This window comes from Callithrix jacchus, chromosome 5 (assembly GCF_049354715.1).
Source record: "Callithrix jacchus isolate 240 chromosome 5, calJac240_pri, whole genome shotgun sequence".
NCBI classification, from domain to species: Eukaryota; Metazoa; Chordata; class Mammalia; order Primates; family Cebidae; genus Callithrix; species Callithrix jacchus.
In genome coordinates, this window is record NC_133506.1 from 64772575 (window position 1) to 64793812 (window position 21238).

At 50.8% G+C, this 21238-nt stretch overlaps 1 protein-coding gene across 1 annotated transcript; it reads left to right on the top strand.

Moving 5' to 3' along the window:
* Nucleotides 1-631: 631 nt before the first annotated feature.
* Nucleotides 632-18851, top strand: TMEM11 (transmembrane protein 11). Its single transcript, XM_035299303.3, has 2 exons — nt 632-702; nt 17955-18851. The coding sequence occupies exons 1-2, from the start codon at nt 641-643 to the stop codon at nt 18469-18471; spliced, it is 579 nt and encodes a 192-aa protein (XP_035155194.1). The 5' UTR covers nt 632-640; the 3' UTR covers nt 18472-18851.
* Nucleotides 18852-21238: the final 2387 nt, after the last annotated feature.

Below are 21238 nucleotides of genomic sequence, written 5' to 3' on the forward strand. Positions count from 1 at the left end.
GTCTGGACTCAAATCCCAGCACCCTTCCCGGCTGACAGTGTGAACAAGTCCTCTGTAAGTTGATTTCCTCATTTGAAAAATGAGATTTTTGCCGGGCACGGTGGCTTACCGTAAGGTAACAAGAGTGACCTTACGGGCCGAGGCTGTGAAGGGCAGGAGGGTCGACGCGGAGGAGCCGTGCGCTAGAGGCCCGCAGACAGAGCAGTGGCCCCCTGGCCAAAGACGCGGCCTGGCAGGACGAGGCTGCAGGGCCGGGCGCCTCCACGCGGCGCTCTGGGAGTTGTAGGCACTTTCCTGTCCTCTCTCCAACTGCTACTGGCTCATGAAACCCGAGGACATACCGGCGGGTAGGCGCCGGTGACTCCCAGGCTGAGAACGCCGGGAACTTCAGTTTCTTCCTAAGTGCTCGAACCAGGACTGCTCCCCGGGGCCTCGCGCCCTCGCAGAAGGACTACCGGCCCCAGCGACCCCGGGGGCGGGGCTTCCGGCGCGCTGACTTGTGGGCGCGGTAGTTCCGCCGGGTCCGGCTTCTGCCCGCCGAGCGGCCCACGATAGCGGGCCGGACTACACTTCCCGTCGGTTCGTCTGCTCTCCCGATGCCGCCTTGGCGCGAGACGTTGGCGAGCAGAGTGTCTCCAAGATGGCCGCTTGGGGAAGGAGGCGTCTTGGCCCGGGCAGCAGTGGCGGCAGCGCCCGAGAGAGGTGAGACCCAAGGGCTTGTTGCTCCCGGTGCAGGCGGCTTAGGGACCGGAGAGCCCAGCGCGGCTTCCGGGGCCTGCACCAGGCTTCCTGCCCTGGCTCTCCGGACCCCCGCCGGGCATACGGGGTTCCAGTTCCGGAGGATCCGGGATCCGGGTGGGAGTCAGGCCGAAGGTCTCGGCGGAGAGCTTAGGGGAAGGGAGGTTACCCGAGCTGGGTAAGGTGGGCAGCGGCCATGCGGGGCGGGGCCCAAAGCCAGGCTCTGCGGAGAGGAACTGGCGCCTCGCGCAGGCCCCAGGAACCTGCCTAGCTGCCCGCGGGCCAAGCGGCGGCAGAAGCACCCTCCCCGCTTGGCCACGCGCGGGGCCATCTCGGCCGCGGCCCCCGACGTGGCGAGGAGGACCGGGCCCCCGGAGAGAGAAGAAGGGGAAGCCTTCACAGAGAAGGCCGGCCGCTGCAGGGGCAGTTTGATCCGCACGTTTACCAGGGAGCTTTAGCTCCCCATCCGCTCCATGTGTCTCTTCCGGGCCCGGAGCCGGCCACTTCCTCGAGGGGGCTATTCTGGAGACTTTTGGATTGTTCTGTGCGAGCGCTCCTGCCGTGGAAGTTCTTTAAAGTTACCTTTACTAATGAATGGTATGTCGCTAGGGAGCTAGGAGCGTGTTTCTTCAAAGGGGGACCTCCGTTTGAATAACCAATTTCTGGATGAGGTTGGAGTAGTTTCCGCATTTCATGTTGAAGTTGCAGTTTTTGCTTCTAGGTAGCAGCTTCAGCTAGTGGAAGTCACTAGAAGCTGTTCAGCCAGTAGAAGTTTGGGAGACCATGTATACTGGTGGAGCCACCTGGATTAATTATCCGCTAAAGCTTGATTGGAATAGCAGCCGTTAGCAAAAAAGGAAAGTTTGGGTTTTGCTGGGTCCCCCACTCCCCACCCCACCCCACCCCACCCCGTCTTTCTTTTGGTGAGGATTGTCTAACAGAAAAGTTCTCTTCCTCTCTACTATTCCGCATTATTCCTTTTCTATAACTGATTCCATCCTGTGTTCATTGCTATTGCTTGCAGATGGCCTTCCCAGCTAGGAAGATTATTCCTGTTTGGCAGTTGCCATAGAATCCTTTAGCTCGCCTTTTATTCTTGAGCCCGGTTATCCAACGTTGCCCATTCTGCTTTTCCTCTTCCTTGGAAAAGCAATGGCAAACACTTTCGTTTTTCTAACTCCTGCCTGGTATTTCTTAGATTGGGCTATTTAAATGAGTTACCTCACTGGTTTTCACACGCCCTTAACAAAAACATTTTCAAGATATTTAATGCAAACAGTAATAGGAAATAACGTGTTTAGAAAACTCAAAGAAATGGCCGGGCGTGGTATCTCAAGCCTGTAATCCCAGCACTTTGGGAGGCCGAGGTGCGTGGATCACGAGGTCAAGAGATCGAGACCATCCTGGGCAACATGGTGAAACCCCATCTCTACTAAAAATACAAAAAAAAAAAAAAAAAAAAATTAGCTGGGCATGGTGGCGCGTGCCTGTAATCCCAGCTACTCAGGAGGCTGAGGTAGGAGAATTGCCTGAACCCAGGAGGCAGAGGTTGCGGTGAGCCAAGATTGTGCCATTTCAGTCTGGGTAACAAGAGCGAAACTCCGTCTCAAAAAAAAAAGAAAAGAAAAATGAGATTGTTGATAATAACAGTATCACTTTTTTATTGGACAGTCTCATTCTGTTGTTCAGTCTGGAGTGCAGTGATGTGATCTCGGCTCACTGCAACCTCCACCTCCTGGGTTTGAGTGATTCTCCTGCCTAAGCCTCCTGAGTAGCCTGGATTACAGGCGCATGCCACCATACCCAGCTAATTTTTGTGTTTTTAGCGGAGATGAGGTTTCACCACGTCGGCCAGGTTGGTCTTGAACTCCTGACCTCAGGTGATCCACCTGCCTTGGCCTCCCAAAGAGCTGGGATTACAGGCGTGAGCCACTGTACCCGGCCAACAGTATCACTTTCATAGGGTTGTTGTGAAGATCAAGATGTAGATCACTCAAAATATAGAACAGCACTTGGCACTACATAATAATCAGTTGTTACTGTTACCTTGCGCTGTTTTTCTAAGTTCCATATATGTATCACCTCAGGAAATACAGCAATTCTCTGAGGGGAGGTACCATAATAATATCATCCCATGACACAAACCAGGCAGCTGAGAAACATAAGCTACACCAGCAGCCCCTGAGCCAGAAGAAGTACGTTCTGGAATCCCTAGTGTACCCTCTGAATCACCACACTGATCCAGAGAAAAGACAGGCATATCTGCAGGCAGGGTCATACTGTGGAATTGTCCAGAGGTCTCCAGCACGGGCTATACTGACACTTGGAGGCAGGGCTGTATGACCCAACTGGAAGACCAGGTACTTTCTAGACACCGGACAGGTACAAGGTCTTGAAGCATAGAAGTTGGCTGGGAGGCAAAAAAGCATTTTAGGCAAGGCATAGAACATCTGTGTACCTACAAACCCTCTGAATTTACTAGGCTGGTAAGTTCCAGACAGGAAAGGTAAGCAGTTGAATTTGGAGAGTGAGGCAATTTTCTAACTAAGGAGGGGCCTCTGGATTGTGCTGAGTAGGAATCACACACCATAGGTGATGAAGGACCGTGAGAGGATTGTAAGCAGCTAAAATTGTGGTAGAATGTGAGCTGGAAGGAAATCCAAAAGAAACCTCAACAATGAGAGGGTTGCCTTCCGCCTGCTGTAGCCTGCAGGGGGTTGGGGGCGCGGTTCCACTGCACAGGAATGTGACACACCCGGCTGGTCTGGATCTGGACCAGGTTTTCGCATTTAAGTATTTATGGGACCAACTAATATGTTTAGCAACATTGTCTGTGGGAGCAGTAGAGAGACTGAGAAGTTCACAAATGTAAGAGATCCCCCAAAAAGTCCACAGATCTGAGGCAGCAGCACCTGGGAATCTCAAGGTTGCGGTTAGTCCTTCCTGACTGGCTCTTTACAGGAGTGTCCAGACAGGGAGATGTCGGGTCCTGGATTCCCGTCAGGTGGATGGTTTAGCCCTGCATCTGCCTCCAAAGATTCCGAGATTATGCCATCGCAGCGGCAGGGCAGGAGTGAGTGCGGGGCAGGAACTGATTCTAAGAGGCCTGGAGGCCCTGTCTAAAACAGGGCTATCGCTGTCGCAGGGCCGTCTCTCCTTCGCGGCAGTTATTACACAGCTATTCCCCTTCCTTGCTTTCAGATCCTTTCCTCTAACAGTCTGCACCTGCAAGCGGGACCTCCGGTGGCAGCAGGGACCACATGTCTGTCTCGGTCTCCAAAGTACCCGGAGTCTAAGAGAATTGGGGGGATGGTGTGGGAGCAGCGCCTGCCTCCAAGGAGGGCCTGGGCGGTGCCTCCCATACCTTGTTACCTGCACTCCAGCCTGGGTAACAAGAGCGAAACTCTGTCTTAAAAAAAAAAAAAAAAAAGAAAACTCAAAGTATTAGAAACGTAGGCCCTCTAGTTGGGCCTGAAAAGGAGGAGTTGAATAGGGATGCCCCAGGCAGGGAATAGGAGCCTTGCCAGCACAGGTTAAGCTTTTATTGATCTAAGAAAAGATATTAAGAGTTGTTTTTGCTTTGGCTTGAGCTAAGTATTTATTCAAAATGGAGTCTGCAAACCAGCAGTGCAGTTGACTGTTGAACCTCAACAGTTGTTTTTTTGAGTCAGTGTTTCTCTCTTGTTGCCCAGGCTGGAGTGCAATGGTGCCATCTTGGCTTGCTGCAACCTCCACCTCCTGGGTTCAAGCGATTCTCCTGCCTCAGCCTCCCGAGCAGCTGGGATTACAGGCACACACCACCACACCCAGCTAATTTTTGTATTTGTAATAGAGACTGGGTTTCTCCATGTTGGTCAAGCTGGTCTCAAACTCCTGACATCAGGTGATCCGCTTGCCTCGGCCTCCCAAAGTGCTAGGATTACAGGCATGAGCCACCATGCCAGGCCATTCTCTCAACAGTTCTTAAGAGAATTAAAATTAGTTGCCAATAGATTTCACATAAAACGCTCGCTGAAAAGCTGGGTAGTGGCTGACTCTTTTTGGTCAGGACAAGTGCTCTCCAGTTCATGGTTCCTCATCTGACTGCTTGACTCAATGCATTTATCTGCTTGGTCTCTGTAGGTGTTCAGGTTTGGTCTGGAGCTCAAGGCTCTACCCACACATGCAAGTGTGTGCCAGCAGGAATGTGGCATTTGGTTTTGTAGTTTGGATGTCACCATCTACTCTCCTAGAACATGGTATGGGTGGAGACTACCCCTCTGTTTGCTTTTGCTATAAAGCCCTAGTCGGGTTCTGTTGGAAGAGTCACTTGCCCAAGCCCAGCTTCCCTAAGGTCTTCCCATGCTGAGGAGGGGCTGGTAACATAACCTGCTATGTGGTATGTTACCATAACCTAGCGAGCTGACTTCTGGGCATCCCTCCATTCCTGCTCGGTTAGTGATGGGTGTTCAGGTGGGGCAGGGTGGATTAGCTGATGACCTAGATTATGAGATCTGAGTGTATTATTGGCTCTTATGACTGAAGTAGGCTGTTTATGGTTCTCTTAAATGACTTTGTTCCGTGTCACATCTGTGCTCAGATCTCAGCTCCATGTTATATGAGTGCTCTCCCCAGTTGCAGCTCATACCTGGTTGATATCTGCTTTTGCTGAAGCTGAGGGAAACATTGTCTGGTTTGGGGCAGGGGCTGGAACAGAGCAACACTTTGGGCAGACTTGCCAGATTTGCCAGTGGCTACCAACTCTTGAAGCATGCGTTGTACATAAAGGCCCCACCTGGCGACAGATTGTCCCCAGTATTACTGCCAGTGCTGTGTTCTAGATGCTCCAGCTTAGCGCCTGTGGTGTGTGGGTTCTTGCTTTACCTTGCTGAGTCTACAACCACAGCCTTAGAATCAGTGCTCAATTAACACAGCAGTTCAGTAGCCACCAGCCATATGTGGCAATTACATTTAAATTCATTAACATTAAATAAAATGAAGACTTTGGCTCCTTAGTCTCACTAGCCACATTTCAGGTACTCAGTAGCCACTTCTGGCTTGTGGCCACCACATTGGACAGCGTAGGTGGAGAACATTCCATCACTGCAGAAAGTTCTGATACGGACAGTGCTGGTTTTGACTAAAGTAGGGGGTGTAAATAGCAAAATGGTAGTGCTTGCATGTTGATTTTTCTCTCCACTCCATTAAATCTAGGGAACCAACAGTGTTTGCAATGAAGAACATCAGACTCTGAACTGTAACCTGAATTCTTGTCCAAAATTCAGCACACTGGCAATGAGCACATCAAACTGATTGCCACTTGTCCTGTCGGCGTCTTTGAGACACACTTGCCCATCTAGGAAAGCACAGTGCAGGTATCTGTTCCGCCGCCATGTGCCAGCCCGGACCAGCTCACAGACAGCCCCACCTGTCTTATTTGGGCTGCTTGGCTTCACTCTCTCAGGACCTCTGAGCCTCCCGAGCCCTCCGTGATTGTTGGAATGTGAGGATAGCTGTGTGCTCCGAGTTCCTGTCTTTCTAATCCTGTGAAGATGTATTTGATCTGCTTCTGAGCATGATATGAGGCAGCCTGGGGTATGCCGAAGGCCAGATGCATTGGGCTAAAGGTTCAGGTTTAAGGTGAAGTTCCTGGTTGTGGCCTTCCCCTCCCCTGGCTTGCATGGCCGTCTGCACCAGCGTTTTATAGGAGCCATGCTTTATTCCCCAGAACCTGTCCTGTTCTTTGTGAACTCAGGTGTGCCTGGGCCCAGGTGACCCATGCAGGTTCATCCAGTGAGCAGATGGAACACAAGCCCTGGGCGCAGGTTGGGTCATGGTCCTGGGGTGACAGCTTCCCTTTCCTTTCTGATCCTTCCCTTTTAGACTCTCAGGGTTTGCGAGTGTTTAATCTCTCTTGAAAGACTCCCATGTTCCCTTTTGTATGTGGTGGGAGTTTTTGTTTCCTTCTGGCTGGGATGAGATGAGCAGATATGGGATCTGCACCCAAGTGTGTGGGGGTTTAGCCATTGGTCGTGGGGTTCTACTCAGCTACTTAACAAAGAGCCACGTGTTCTGGCTGCAGAAGTTGGATTCATAGGTTAGGATGGGGTTCATCCTCTTCGGCATTGATGTGCCTTCAAGTTTTCAAGAATTTCTTTTTCCCTTGGTTCACCCAAGCAACCTGGATTCCAAGTGCATTAATTTGTGTCTCAGTGGTTCAGTTCTTTAGGTCAAGGTCACATTCCAGGGAAGACCACCCCCTTTCTGAAGAGGGGAGGACCCAGGAGGGTCCCTGGGTCCACGGAAGTGGGGAGGTGGCTCCTCTGCCCTGGCGTGCAGGTGTGCACATACTCTCCATGAGTGAGCCCACCCGGGAACCTCCTGGCCGCCACTGGATTCTGCCCTGGTACCAGCAGCCACGTTATGGGCACAGTTCTCAGGAAAAGCTGACAGCCATGTAGTAGTCATAACCATTCTTCAGAGCAGGGCTGTCCAGTAGGAGTTTCTGGCACCACAGATCCTGGCATGTCCCTGTAGTTCACCGGGGCAGCCCTCAGCCACATGTGGCTGTCAGGACTTTACAGTGTCTGAGGAACTGAGGTTTTATTTATATATTTATATATTTTATGAGACAAGGTCTGGCTCTGTCGCCCAGGCTAGAGTGCAGGTGTGACCTTGGCTCACTGCACCCTCTCTCCCTGGCTCAAACCATTCTCCCACCCCAGCCTCCTGAGGAGCTGGACCACAGGCTTGCACCACCACACCCAGCTCATTTTTGTATTTTTTGTAGAGGCAGGGTTTCACCATGTTGTCCAGGCTAGTCTTAAATTTGTGGGCTCAAGCAATGTACCCACCCTGGCCTTCCAAAGTGCTGGGATTATAGGCATGAGCCACTGTGCCTGGCCAGGAACTGAGTTTCTTGATATGTCTAACTTTAATTAATTTAAATTTCATCAGCCACATGTGCCTTAGGCAGAGGGGCAGTGCTTGGCGACTGTTCCTGTCTTCACTCCAGTCCTCTGGGATAGCCAGGGCCTCTGGCCCCATTTGACAACACAGGAAACTGGCTCAGAGGGGCCGGGTGTGTTGCCCTCGGACACAAATCCAGTAGGCAGCTGAGAGGGAACTTGAATCCAGCCTATTGACTCCTACACTCATTGCGCCGTGTTCCTGCTCCCCAGACAGAAGGGCTGACAGTTACAGTGCGTAGAATAGGAAAGTGTCCTCTCAAGTAGATGAAAGGGCCGAGTGCCCTGTGAGAGTTCCTTGGCCTGTGAAGCCATCCTCAGGGTTTGGGGCCACCTGCCCGTGCCTTTGAGTCTGGGCACAGGCTTTCACGGCGTCATTCGTCTGCTTTCTGGAGGTCCCGAAGAAGCAGGGCTTAATTAGGCAGACGCGGGTGGAGGTCCAGCCCAGCACCTCCTGGATCATAGGTGAGTGAAAAGCAGCCAGACAGCTGGACCTAGTTTGACATTTTTCCAGTACTAGTTCTCTTAATAACTGTAATTGTTTTTCTCTTCCTGTCACTCCCGTGGCGCATGCCTGTAATTATTACAAACGCCCTCCACCTTCATCTTTTGGGGAACCTGTTACATTCAGGCCCAGTGCTGGGGAAACTATGATAAAAATGCAGCCTCTGTCCTCGTGGAGTTTCAGGCCCCCCTCCAGGAAGGGGCTTAACAGGGATGCTTTCACTTAGATTTGGCTCTGCAGGGTCTCTCAGGACCAGGGAGATGATGATGGCTGGCCTGGTAGCTTGGCCAGTGTTTGCTCAAGGAAAACAGGGACCTGGAACTGTCCTTCTCTTTCAGGGCAGGACTGCGGGCAGACATCAGCATGACACCTCAGCCATGAGAAGCTGTCTGCATCCAGACTACTGCCTCTCATGGGCAGAAGGTTCTGGAGCAGGAAGTGAGCCACCTCCTGCTCTTCTTGGCAGTGGAAGGAGGTCCCATGGGTGTCTGCTCTCTTTACCTCAAGAGATAGAGTTGAATAGTTTTTCTTTTTAAGAATAAGTTTATAATTATTTTTCTCATTATAAAAGAAGCATGTTTCGTTTTTTGAAAAATACAGAAAAGCATGAAAAAATGGAAAAGTCTCCTATTAGTTCAATGGTATAATCTTGGCTCACTGCAGCCTCTGCCTCCCTGGTTCAAGTGATTCTCCTGCGTCAATATCCCGAGTAACTGGGACCACAGGCATGCGCCAGCGCACTCAGCTGATTTTGCATTTTTAGTAAAGACATGGTTTCACCATGTTGGCCAGGCTGGTCTTGAAGTCCTGACTCCACCTCAGCCTCCCAAAGTGCTAGGATTACAGGCATGAGCCACCGTGCCTAGTTTTATCTTAAGATTTTTAAAAGTTATTTGTTACACACATCAAAAATTATGTTTTTAACATGTGAAAAGTAATAAACATGCCACAGCAGGATGGCCCTTAAAAACAAGGCAAACTGCAATCCCAGCACTTCGGGAGGCCGAGGTGGGCGGATCACCCGAGGTCGGGAATTCAAGACCAGCCTGACCAACTTGGAGAAACCCCATCTCTACTACAAAATTAGCTGGGCATGGAGGCGAATGCCTGTAATCCCAGCTACTCGGGAGGCTGAGGCAGGAGAATTGCTTGAACCCAGGAGGTAGAGGTTGCAGTGAGCCAAGATTGGGCCATTGCACTCCAGCCTGGGCAACAAGAGTGAAACTCCATCTGAAAGAAAAAAAGCAAAATGAAAGAAGCCAGTTGCCGAAGACCACATGTCATAGGATTCCATTTAAATGAAATGCCCAGAATTGGCAAATCCAGAGTTGAGAAGCAGATTGGTGGTTGGGAAGGGCTGGGGGAGATGTGAAAGGAATGCAGATTGGTACAGTTTCTTTCTGAGATGATGAAAATGCACCACAATCAGGCAGGATAGATGCTATTAAAAAAGAAAATGAGGCCAGGTGTGGTGGCTCACGCCTGTAATTACAGCATTGTGGGAGGCCAGTTGGGCAGATCATCATAGCTCCCTTGCTCTCTTGTATAGTGGGCGCCACTGTACTCCAGCCTGGGCAAGTGAAACTTTGTCTCAAGTAAATAAATAAATAAGGCCTGGTGCAGTGGCTCACCCAGTAATCCCAGCGCTTTGGGAAGCCACTGCACTCCAGCCTGGGGAACAAGAGTGTAACTTTGTCTCCAGTAATAAATAAAACTGAGACCAGGTGCAGTGGCTCACACCTGTAACCCCAGTTCTTTGGGAAGCTGAAGCAGGTGGATCACTTGAGGCCAGGAGTTCGAGACCAGCCTGGCCAACATGGTAAAACCCCGTCTCTACCAAAAATACAAAAATTAGCCAGGTGTGGTGGCTCATGCCTGTAATCCCAGCTATTTGGGAGGCTGAGGCACAAGACTCACTTAAGTCCCGGGAGGCAGAGGTTGCAGTGAGTTGAGTTTATACCATTGCACTCTAGCCTGGAGGATAGAGCGAGACTCTGTCTCAAGAAAAAGAAAATGGAAAGTAAGTATTGGTGAGGATATGGAGATTTGGGAACCCCTGTGCGCTGCTGGTGGGAATGTAAAAGGGTGCAGCTGCTGTGGAAAACAGTATGGAGGTTCCTCAAAAACCCTAAAAAATGGAACTACCATGTGATTCACCAGTTCTGCTTCTGGGTATATGTACCCGCGCAAAAAAGCAGGGGCTCAAGGAGCTGTTTCTACACCCATGTTTGCAGCAGCATTATTCACAGTAGCCAGTGGTAGAAACCTGAGTGTCCCACCACAGATGAATGGATTAACAAAATGTGGTTTAATACAGTGGAACACTATTCAGCCTTAAAAAGGAAGAAAATTCAGATACATGCTACAGTATGGATGACCCCTGAGACTAATTATGCTGAGTAGAATAAGCCAGACATAAAAGGGCAAATACTGTATATGATCCCACTTACATGAAGTAGTTGTATAGTCAAACTGATTGGGGTAGAAAGTAGTAGAATGGTAGTTTACAGGGGCTTGGGAATGGGGGGATCATGTAATGGATACAGTTGCAGTTTGGGAAGATAATCCTGCAGGTGGATGTTGGTGATGGTTGTACATCAGTGCGCATGTGCTTATTGCCAGTGAACTGGACACTTAAAAGTGCTTACGATGGTATGTTTTATGTGTATTTTATCACGCTTTAAAAAAGACAAAGTGATAAGCCTTTGTGCTCCCTGCCCAGCGTGATAGAGAACTAGCGTTATCCTGGCCTGCCTCCTAAGCGGAGGCCCTGTGCCCAAGTGGGCCATAGCGTCCTTGCTGTCGTGTATAGTGGGCTTTCAGTGGCACGTTCCCAAGCTCTGTGCGCCTTAGAGTATGTGGAGCTAGTTCATGTCACTCGTGGAGGAGGTGTGGTTCTGCCCTCCCTTTCCTGTCAGTCATCTTTTGCTCCCACCAAACAGTGTTCTGAACCTTCTTGTTTAGCTGTTGCATTCTGGGGAGACGCCTCCAGACATTGGCTGCTAGGACAGACACAGGGTGCCCACATCCCAGATTTGGAGTTGCTCTGCTGAGTTTTCAGTGTGACCACCTTTTAACTGGAATGCTAGTGTTCCCAGGGGATTCCTTTGCTGACTGTGCAAGAGCTGATTGAGTTGGGCTCAGGTGGAGAGATGAGGGCCTGAAGGCTGACTTGGTTGAAGGCTGAGGGAGGGAAGTTCAAGACATCCACTCACAAGCGCCTGCAAGTTATCCTGAGGCCGAAGAGGGGGACCCCGTTCAGTGTCTGCAGTCACCCCCCTGAGGTGCTGGAACAGGCTGACTCGCTCCTAGCGCTAAAGGCTCAGAGTATACAAAGCAACCTCAGTGCTGGCATGGTGTGTTTAGGAAAGTGATACTGATCCTTTTGCTTTTCTTCTTCCATATGTTAAGACCCACTTCAGACACTGATCTTTAAGTACCAGAGATATGCCAGATTCAAGAAGATCAAAAGTCATTTGTAGAAAGGGTCCCCCTCCCTTTTCTTTCCTGAGCCCCCTCAGTTCCCTCCCTAGTAACCAGTCAGAAAGCGCAGGTCTTTGTGTATCCTTTCAAAAGTCTTCTGTGCATATAAAAGCAAATAGAGACTTTTAAAAATATACTACAGGTAGTATACTGCCTTTTCCTCTGAACTTCTTGATTTCACTTGGAGACTCTGCTGTTACTGGTGCTACCTTTTCCTCTTTTTTTTTTTTGAAATGGAGTGCAATGGCGCAATCTCTGCTCACTGCAACCTCCGCCTCCCAGGTTCAGGTGATTCTCCTGCCTCAGGCTCCTGAGTAGCTGGAATGACAGGCGCGTGCCACCAAACCTGGCTAATATTTGTATTTTTAGTAGACATAGGGTTTCACCATGTTGGCCAGGCTGGTCTCAAACTCCTGACCCCAGGTGATCTACCTGCCTCAGCCTCCCAAAGTACTGGAATTATGGGCAGAAGCCACCACACTTGGCCTTTTTTTTTTTTTTTTTTTTTTTTTAAAACATAGACTCTATTATGCTCTCTTACTGGTCATTTCACACCTGCAATGAAAAGCAAAAATACAGTCCCTTAGGAAGCCCAAAGCTCAGAAGATTCCAACTAGCTCTTACTTAAAAAAAACAAAAAAACAACAACAGCAAAAAACCAAGGCTGGGCACAGTGACTCACACCTGTAATCCTAGCACTTTGGGAGGCCGAGGTGGGTGGATCACCTGCGGTCAGGAGTTCAAGACCAGCTGGGCCATCATGGTGAAACCCCATCTTTGGGGAACGCCCCTCTGACAAAAAACAAAACAAAAACCTCCATATAATTTTTTAAAAAAGAAAGAAAAAATCTCCTATGCACCAGGTTTCAGGTTGCCCAGGTCCTAAAGCCCATGGCCTTACAAGTTGGGGGGCAGCTGGCGATGCTCTCCAGCGGTTTGAAACACCTGACTGGGTTCTTTCCTTCATTAGGTTTTGTTTGACCCACAAGCAGAAGCAAGCCATACATGGGTGGCTGCTGGGTGGGCGGGTGCTGGCTGGACATGGCTCTCTCCTGGGAGTACTTGGCAGTTTCTTTTTCTTTTTGTCACTTAGGCTGGAGTGTAGTGGCAAGATCTCGGCTCACTGCAACCTCTGCCTCCCAGGTTCAAGCAGTTCTCATGCCTCAGCCTCCTGAGTATTACAGGCGCCCACCACCATGCCTGGCTAATTTTTGGAATTTTGGTAAAGATGGTTTCACCACATTGGCCAGGCTGGTCTCAAACTCCTGACCTCAAGTGATCGGCCCACCTTGGCCTCCCAAAGTGCTGGGATTACAGGTGTGAGCCACCATGCCTGGTCATGGCCATGAGTTTCTGAAGTAAGAGAAGTCCAGCAGTCCCTGTCAGCAATGCAGACCTGGACCCAGGAGCCCAGCAGCGACAGCTTCAAAACCTGTGTCTGTGTGTTTTGGTTGGAATCTTGCTGTCTCCTAGAGTCTGTCTCATTATGGAATCCCAGAAATCCATTTCCTAGACTTCACATGTTGTCTTTTCCCAGTGGAAACTGAGATTCCCTTTGCCTAACTGGCTTTAAAAGCACATTGGTGAGTCCTCAGCCTCAGCGCAGTTATGCAGGACGCTGCCTTTGTTTGGGGGCAGTGTGGCTTATGCCCTTTGTGTTTCTGCTGTGGGTAGGTGTCTTAGATGGTGGGCAGCAAGAGTGCCCAGCCCACAGGAAGACACTGAGGCTGCAGGAGGCCCAGGCAGTGGTTTGGCAGGCAGGTGGGGGCAGACCCATGCCAACATCTCAGGACGTATGCTAGCGAGTGCCCCCATGTCCACACGCTTGCTCATGGCTGTGCCATTCACAGGACTGCTCACAGCTAAGGGCAGAGGGTACCTGGTCTCCTCACTCCCTGTGCTGGGGGGCGGGCCACACTTGGCAATGGCAGTGATGTGGGAGGGATCCTGGAAGGCCTTGGTCTCTTGAAGCTTCCAGGCTGGTTGGGACTCGTGGGCAGACCCACCCATCCTTCCCAGCAAGCAATGGAGCCTGCAGAGGGGTCTGGGTGGATGTGGGTGCCAGCTGGGCTTGCACGGGGGCCGGAGGGCGTGGGATCTGCCCACTGCTGTGTTTCCAGTTGGGGCAGTCTGTTCCGGTGGCTGGGGTTTCCACTGGGATTTCCTCAGTGGGACCAACAATGGTTTTCACTACTTTCAGGATGATGCTGGCCTGTTGGGCAGAGAAAGGGAGCGCACAAGGGTGGATTTGGGTGTTGGCGAGAACATTGTGTAGCCCCAACTTGGCACCTCCCTTTTGCTTTGAGTGTTCCTGAAGGAGGAAGCCTGCCTCTGGTGCCCACCCCAGGGTGTCCCTGGCTTGGCTTTGACCGTCAGTAGGATGCACAGCTGACTTGGAAGCAACTCCATTTTGGTCTCAAGATGGGGACAAGATTTGGCCCCCTACCCCCACCTTGTTCTCTGGCCTCTCTGCTCCTCTTGCCTGATGGACTTGAGACCAGAAGGGAGTTTTCTAAGGAGTGCTCCCACCTGGGAGTGGAAGCCCCGCTCCTCCCTGCACACTGCCCACCATCTCTCATATAAGCATATGGGGGCACTGCTTAGCCTTCAGTCCTCCAGTGCCAATGAAGACCCTGCCTCTGGTCTGCTTGTTTGCTAAGTGTGGCTTTTAAAATGCTGAATCTGACTGGATGTGGTAGCTCTTGCCTTTGAATCCCAGGACTTTCAGAGGCCAAGGAGAGTGGAACATTTGAGCTCAGGAGTTCGAGACCAGCCTGGGCAACATGGCAAAACTTTTTTAGGCCAGCTGTGGTGGCTCACACCTGTAATCCCAGCACAAGGTGGGCAGATCACGAGGTCAGGAGTTCAAAACCAGCCTGATTAACATGATGAGACCCCATCTCTACTAAAAATACAAAAATTAGGTGTGGTGGCAGATGCCTATAACCCCAGCTACTTAGGAGGCTGAGGCAGGAGAATCACTTGAACCTGGGAGGCAGAGGCTGCAGTGAGTTGAGATCACGTCACAGACCTGTAGTCCCAGCTACTCAGGAGGCTGAGGTGGGAGGATCTCTTGATCCTCTTGAGCCCAGGAGGTCAAGGCTGCAATGAGCAAAGATTACACCAGCATACTCCTGCCTGGGTAGCAGAGCGGGACTATGTCTTAAAAATTGTTGGCTGGGCATGGTGGCTCACACAATCCCTGTACTTAAGGAGACTGAGGCGGGCGGATCACAAGGTCAGGAGGTCGAGACCATTCTGTTCAACATAGTGAAACCCTGTCTCTACTAAAAAAAAAAAAAAAAAACTTAGCTGGGCATTGTGGCACGTGCCTGTTGTCCCAGCTGCTTGAGAGGCTGAGGCAGAAGAATAGCTTGAACCCAGGAGGCGGAGGTTGCAGTGAGCTGAGACTGCACCACTGCACTCCAGCCTGGCGATAGAGCCAGACTCTATCTCAAAAAAAAAAAAAAAAATTGTTGAATTCTGCCTAAATAACAGCTGATGTGGCCCCCCCACCCCACCTCTCCTCTGAGTTAAGACCAAATGGAGAAACTCCACTGAGGACTTCAGAAGGAAAACCCTCCTTTCCCCATTTCATAAGCTTCTTGTGCAGTCTTAAAGAAACAGCTCATCAGTTCACCCCAGCAAGGCAGGCAAGACACTGGCACACAGTCACAGGCAGTTTGGCAGCAACCCATGTTTAGGAGGCTCTTGTCCCACCCTCAGGGAACTGATTTCTCCCCAGTGCATGCAGTTTAATTAGGGCCTATGATTGAATTAGGAGGCTTTGCTTAGCCCAGCTGAATTACTTTTTCAGGATAAAGAGTTCCCTTTGCCCAAGTCCAAGCCAGTGCATTTTATGAAAGTGCTTCCTACCTGGGAGTAGGGCCCTCATGCTTGGGGGCACAGTCAGCCCATTACCACTGACTTTCATTTTCAGTGCGGCCACATGAGATGTTAACCAGTTGTTTATCCAACCAGAATGGAACCCTGCTTGTTAGGTTTGCTTATTTGTTTGCTGAAGGCTTGGAGCTGGGAGGAGTCTCAGTAGTAGGAATATGATTGCCTGTTTTTTTCCCTTGAAGTTTGCCCTGACAGTCTGATTTCTACCACTCATCACTTGGAATTGCTCCCACCCTTGAAGCAGGCTGGGGTTATCTTCATGCTGGGCTGAGGTTCTGGGGTGGCTTATTATGAATGTCTTCACTCATCACTCCCACGTTGCCACTGGCCAGGTGGCTCAGCTCGCCGTGACTTTCCTCTCTGCACGGCGGCCAGGCGTGCATGCCAGGATAGGACAGGCAGGTGGGCCCTTCCAATCTGGGCACACTGAGGGCTGTGCTTCTCGTTGGCCAGCAAAGGAACCTGCTTCCTGTCAGACATTTGGAGCCACAGGTAGATGGGCCATGTTGACCCTTGTGTGGCTGGAACACTGTCCCAGAGTGTCCCAGTTGGAGGGGCATGGGCTCTGGTAGGGGAGCAGTGACCAGCAGGTCCCTGGAGCCTCATGTCCCTTAGTCAGATGGGTCTGACCGTCCTGGGGACCAGGGTTTGCTGAGGGAAGGGACTGCTTTTCACTGAGGCAGGTGACAGAACATGGCTTTGCACAGCCTTGGGAGCCACAAGTTGGAAAACTTGATCCAGCCTCAAGAGTTGCCTGTAGCAGTGTCCCTGTCAGGGCTCAGATAAAGCCTTCTTGCAGGTGAGGACAAGTAGCGTGCGGGGTGACTGTGCAGAGATTCAGAAAGATCTGGGCCAGCTGAAACCAGCCAAGGAGAGATGACAAGGAGTGGACAGCCCTGAATTCAGGCCTGCCCACCGCAGGGGAAGAAGATCCTGCTTTGGGTGGGAAATTTGCACTGGACAGGCCAGAAACCAGGGTTTTTTACCCAGAGTGCCTAAAATGCAGCCTGGCCCACGGTCAGTGCGGGGGTGCAGCCAGGCCGCCACCTGGCCTTGCTGCAGAGCTGAGCCTTCCATGGGCCAGATTACTCTCCTGCTAGTTGGGGTCCTGTTGGGCATCCCCAGTCCCAGGGGCAAAGCCCCTTATGTGGTCTCTGTGGCAGTGTTTCTTATGCAAATGAGTGACACCAATTCTACAAGGCCAGAATTGGTGTCATCATCTGGGCTGGATGTTTTGAAACCCCTCAAGTGACCTTCCTGCCCATTAAATTTGGGGGCCACTACTGTTCATGTGTGTCTTTTCCAAAATCAGTGAAAGGGTCGCTTTTCCTATGGAGTGGGCTAGTGTCCTGGGTCTCCTGTTCTCTCCTCCGTGAGTGGGGGTGGTTGCTGCTGCCGGCCTGTGAAGGGCACCCAGGGCTTGTACAGCCTGGCCTCCCAGGAGAGCCAAAGGAGTTTGGGTTTCAGTCACCCAAGGCAAAGCCCTTCCTTTCTGCCTCTGTTCTGCAGGGCCAGGATGACTACTTAGGAACCCTGTGGAGGGCAAGGGCTTAGTTTTATCTGTCCCGAGGTCTGTTGGTTTCCAGTGAAAAATCCTCCTGCAGTTGCCCTGATTAAGAGCACCTTTCAGGCTTCGGGCCTCTTGCTGCCGTTTGTGTCCATGTGATTCTCCGCCGGATGGTTCTCTCCTTTAGGCTCCTTGGCTGACTCACAGATTAGTTGGTCCACAGCCTTAGGCTAACCACCAGGCTTGCGTTTGCCATTTTAAAGTCAAAGTACTTCTTTTCCTGCCTTTTTTTATATTTCACTATTTTTTCAGGAAAATTTTCTTTTGGCCAGGCGTGGTGGATCACGAGGTCAAGAGATCGAGACCATCCTGGTCAACAAGGTGAAACCCCGTCTCTACTAAAAATACAAAAATTAGCTGGGCATGGTGGTGCGCGCCTGTAGTCCCAGCTACTTGGGAGGCTGAGGCAGGAGAATTGCTTGAACCCAGAATGTGGAGGTCGTGGTGAGCTGAGATCGTGCCATTGCACTCCAGACTGGGTAACAACAGCGAAACTCTGTCTCAAAAAAAAAAAGAAAAAAAATTTTTTTTCCTTTTTTTTTTTTTTTTTTTGAGGTAGAGTCCTGCTTTGTTGCCAGGCTGGAGTGTAGTGGCACGGTCTCAGCTCACTACAGCCTTCGCCTCCTGGAAAGGAAATATACTTTTTGCCTATTGTCTTGTATTGGGATGAGAACCTCAGTGAGATGTGCCCTCCGCAGTGCAGGCTGTAAGCTGAGTTGCAGGCTCAGACCTCCCCCAGTGCTGAAACACACAGTTAAGTGCTCCTTCGCCTAATCACCCTCTCTCTCTCTCCCACCCCCTCCATCAAAAGGGTGAGCTTGTCGGCCACAGACTGCTACATTGTGCATGAGATCTACAATGGGGAGAACGCCCAAGACCAGTTTGAGTATGAGCTGGAACAGGCCTTGGAAGCCCAGTACAAATATATCGTGATCGAGCCCACTCGCATCGGTGACGAGACGGCCCGCTGGATCACCGTGGGCAACTGCTTGCACAAGACGGCCGTGCTGGCGGGCACCGCCTGCCTCTTCACCCCGTTGGCGCTGCCCTTAGATTATTCCCACTACATCTCCCTGCCTGCTGGCGTGCTGAGCCTGGCCTGCTGCACCCTCTATGGGATCTCGTGGCAGTTTGACCCTTGCTGCAAGTACCAAGTAGAGTACGACGCCTATAAACTGTCACGCCTGCCTCTGCACACACTCACATCTTCCACCCCGGTGGTGCTGGTCCGGAAGGACGACCTGCACAGAAAGAGACTGCACAACACGATAGCACTGGCCGCCCTGGTGTACTGTGTAAAGAAGATTTATGAACTCTATGCAGTATGATTTCAGTAGCACAGGGAGAGCAGAACCGCCTGGCCCACAAGAGACAACGGAGCATTCAGATCGCCACAGTCATGTTGCTTACTCTGTGAGGCAGCAGAGCCTGGAACGTGTTTGGCTTAATATTTGTTATTTTAAAAAAAAATAACAGGTCACGGGTGTACCCAGGGTTTTTCAGCTCATTACACTGAGATGTGGATTTCCATAACCCAAAAGGAGGGTCTGAGGCTGTGAAAGTCTGATTGGGCAGTGGAACGCTGATGGAGGCAGACGCTGCTGAGGGGTGTGGACGTGCTTTGGGGGAGGTCTTTAAGTATATTGTTTAACTGTACCATCCAGAGCCCACCAGAAGCTATTGACCATTAAAATTATGAGCATTTCAATTCCCGCTGTTCTCTTTCCATGACTGTCTGCAGCTGCTGCTGCTGCACATCTGCCCTGGGCAGCGGCTTACATGTGGAAGGAGCAGGCACCGGTCGCCACCCTGCCCTGCTCCTAGCGACAGCGCGGTGTTACCACTTGCAGTGACGACAAGCCTAGATCCGAGGTAGTCCTGGGGCCAGATCCCACCCAGTAACCGTCTCCTGGCTGCCTTGGCCTCAGCGTTCCTAAGGCCAGCACTGCTACCATGCTCCTCAGGAAGATGGTAGCATAAGGTGACAAAGCTTGGAGGCCTTGGGGTGTCCACTTGGGTTCATGTGGGGAACTCTGGGCTCTAGGATTTCTCTTCAGAGATCTGAACGTGCTTCTTTGAAGCGCGAAGCTGGACCCTGAGTTTATTAACCCATTGCCCTAGGCTGACAGAAGAGCCCTCAGAGCAATCTTGGAAGCACCCCCTGGCCTTGGTGCTCCTTGTTCCACAGGAGCCAAGCCGGTGCTTCTCCCTCACACCAAAACATGTGTCACCTGCCACGTTTTCTCTAAGGCAAGGGTGGCCAGTCTTTTTTTTGTTTTTGCTCTGTTGCCAGGCTGGAGTGCAGTGGCACGATCTTGGTTCACTGCAACCTCTACCTCTTGGGTTCAGATGATTCTTCTGCTTCGGCCTCCCTAGTAGCTGGGACTATGCCAAGCTAATTTTTTGTATTTTTATTAGAGACGGTGTTTCACCATGATGGCCAGGATGGTCTTGATCTTTTGACCTTGTGATCCACCCGCCTCAGCCTCCCAAAGTACTGGGATTACAGGTGTGAGCCACTGCGTGAGCCTCACCTGGGTGGCCAATCTTTTGACTTCCCTGCACCACATTGGAAAAATCATTGTCTTGGGCCACACATAAAATACACTAACACTAATGAAAGCTGATGAGCTTTAAAAAAATTGCAAAAAAATAATGTTTTAGGAAAGTTTATGAATTTGTGTTGGGCCACATTCAAAGCTGTCCTAGGCTGCATGTGGCCCATGGGCCGCTGATTGATTGCTGATTGGACAAGCTTGCTCTAAGGCCTTGGGAAAATTTGAAATTATCTCTTCCATAAAAAGGCTGGGGCCCCTGCCTTCAAAGCCCCATTCACCCTTTAAGAGCCACATGGCACCTCTTCCTGAAGGCCAGTTTTTTTTTTGAGACAAGTCTTGCTCTGCTGCCCAGGATGGAGTGCAGTGACATGATCTTGGCTCACTGCATCCTCCACATCCTGAGTTTAAGTGATTCTCATGCCTCAGCCCCAAGTAGCTGGGACTAGGTGTGTGCCACCATGCCCAGATAATTTTTGTATTTTTAGTATAGGCGGGATTTTGCCACGCTGGCAAGGCTGGTCTCAAACTCCTGGCCTCAAGTGATCTGCCCACCTTGACCTCCCAAAGTGCTTGGATTACAGGCGTGAGCTGCTGTGCCCAGCTAGGCCAGTCTTTAAGAGACAGCCAAAGTGGTTCCTCACCTAGTTTAAAGGCTTCCATCAGGAAGACCTGATATCACAGAGTAATGAAGGGGTGCATGGAAGGATTTCAAGAGGGGTGATGGGGCCATTTTTCATAGGGGAGATTCAGAGCATTTAAAGATTTTAAAAGGGATCAGTGGCCCACAGAAAGTTTAAGAAATTTTAATTCCAAGATATTGAGAAATACTTATCACTCAGTTGAGTGCTGGGGGCATGATGGTGTTGCGTGTGCACCACTGTTTACGTGGCAGTCTTGGGCCACCTGGAATGACGGTAAAGAGGAAACTGTCTTGGCCACACAACTGATCCCAGAAAAACATGCCCCATCTCGGCAGTGTGACTGAAATGCAGGTGTGCATGAGCCCTCAGGTGTCTGCGTGCTGGCATCTGAGCCTGCTGGCAGGCTTTTTTTTTTTAATGCTCATATTTGGAAAAGGAGCCCCATGCCTGGCCTGGAAGTACTCTGCCTACAACTTAGATTTCATGGGGAATTTGACTAGAAGGCCCAAGTTGGGTAAGTCAAGGCAACCTCAAGTCAGCTGAGCAGAAGCCCTCACCTGAAGTACAAACCAGGTGCAAACAGGTAGCTCTCCCACCATTTCCTAAGCTGCACTGAACAAAGTGATTCTTACTGGATGTACTAACCCAGATTGTGAAACACCATCTTAGATAGATGGGAGGTGCTGGTGTAGACAGCAGGCAGGGTTTGGTGTGCCTGAGGCCGGCAGCGTGGAGGAGAAGCAGAAGTGCACCTCCCTCAGTGCTGACTTCTCTGTTCCCACCACTGCCCCACCTAGATAAGCAGTCATGGCAGAGCTGCTGCTGAGTCACTTGTGCTCATCTGTGATATGTGACAGTATTTTTGAAGAAACAGCATTCGGTGGCTGAGTACAGTA

Excerpts from the sequence above, each read along its gene's own strand:
- TMEM11 (XM_035299303.3), top strand. The coding sequence starts at position 641 with ATGGCCGCTTGGGGAAGGAGGCGTCTTGGCCCGGGCAGCAGTGGCGGC. Across the intron at positions 703-17,954 it reads GGCGGCAGCGCCCGAGAGAG|GGTGAGCTTGTCGGCCACAG; the intron begins GTGAGACCCAAG and ends CTCCATCAAAAG.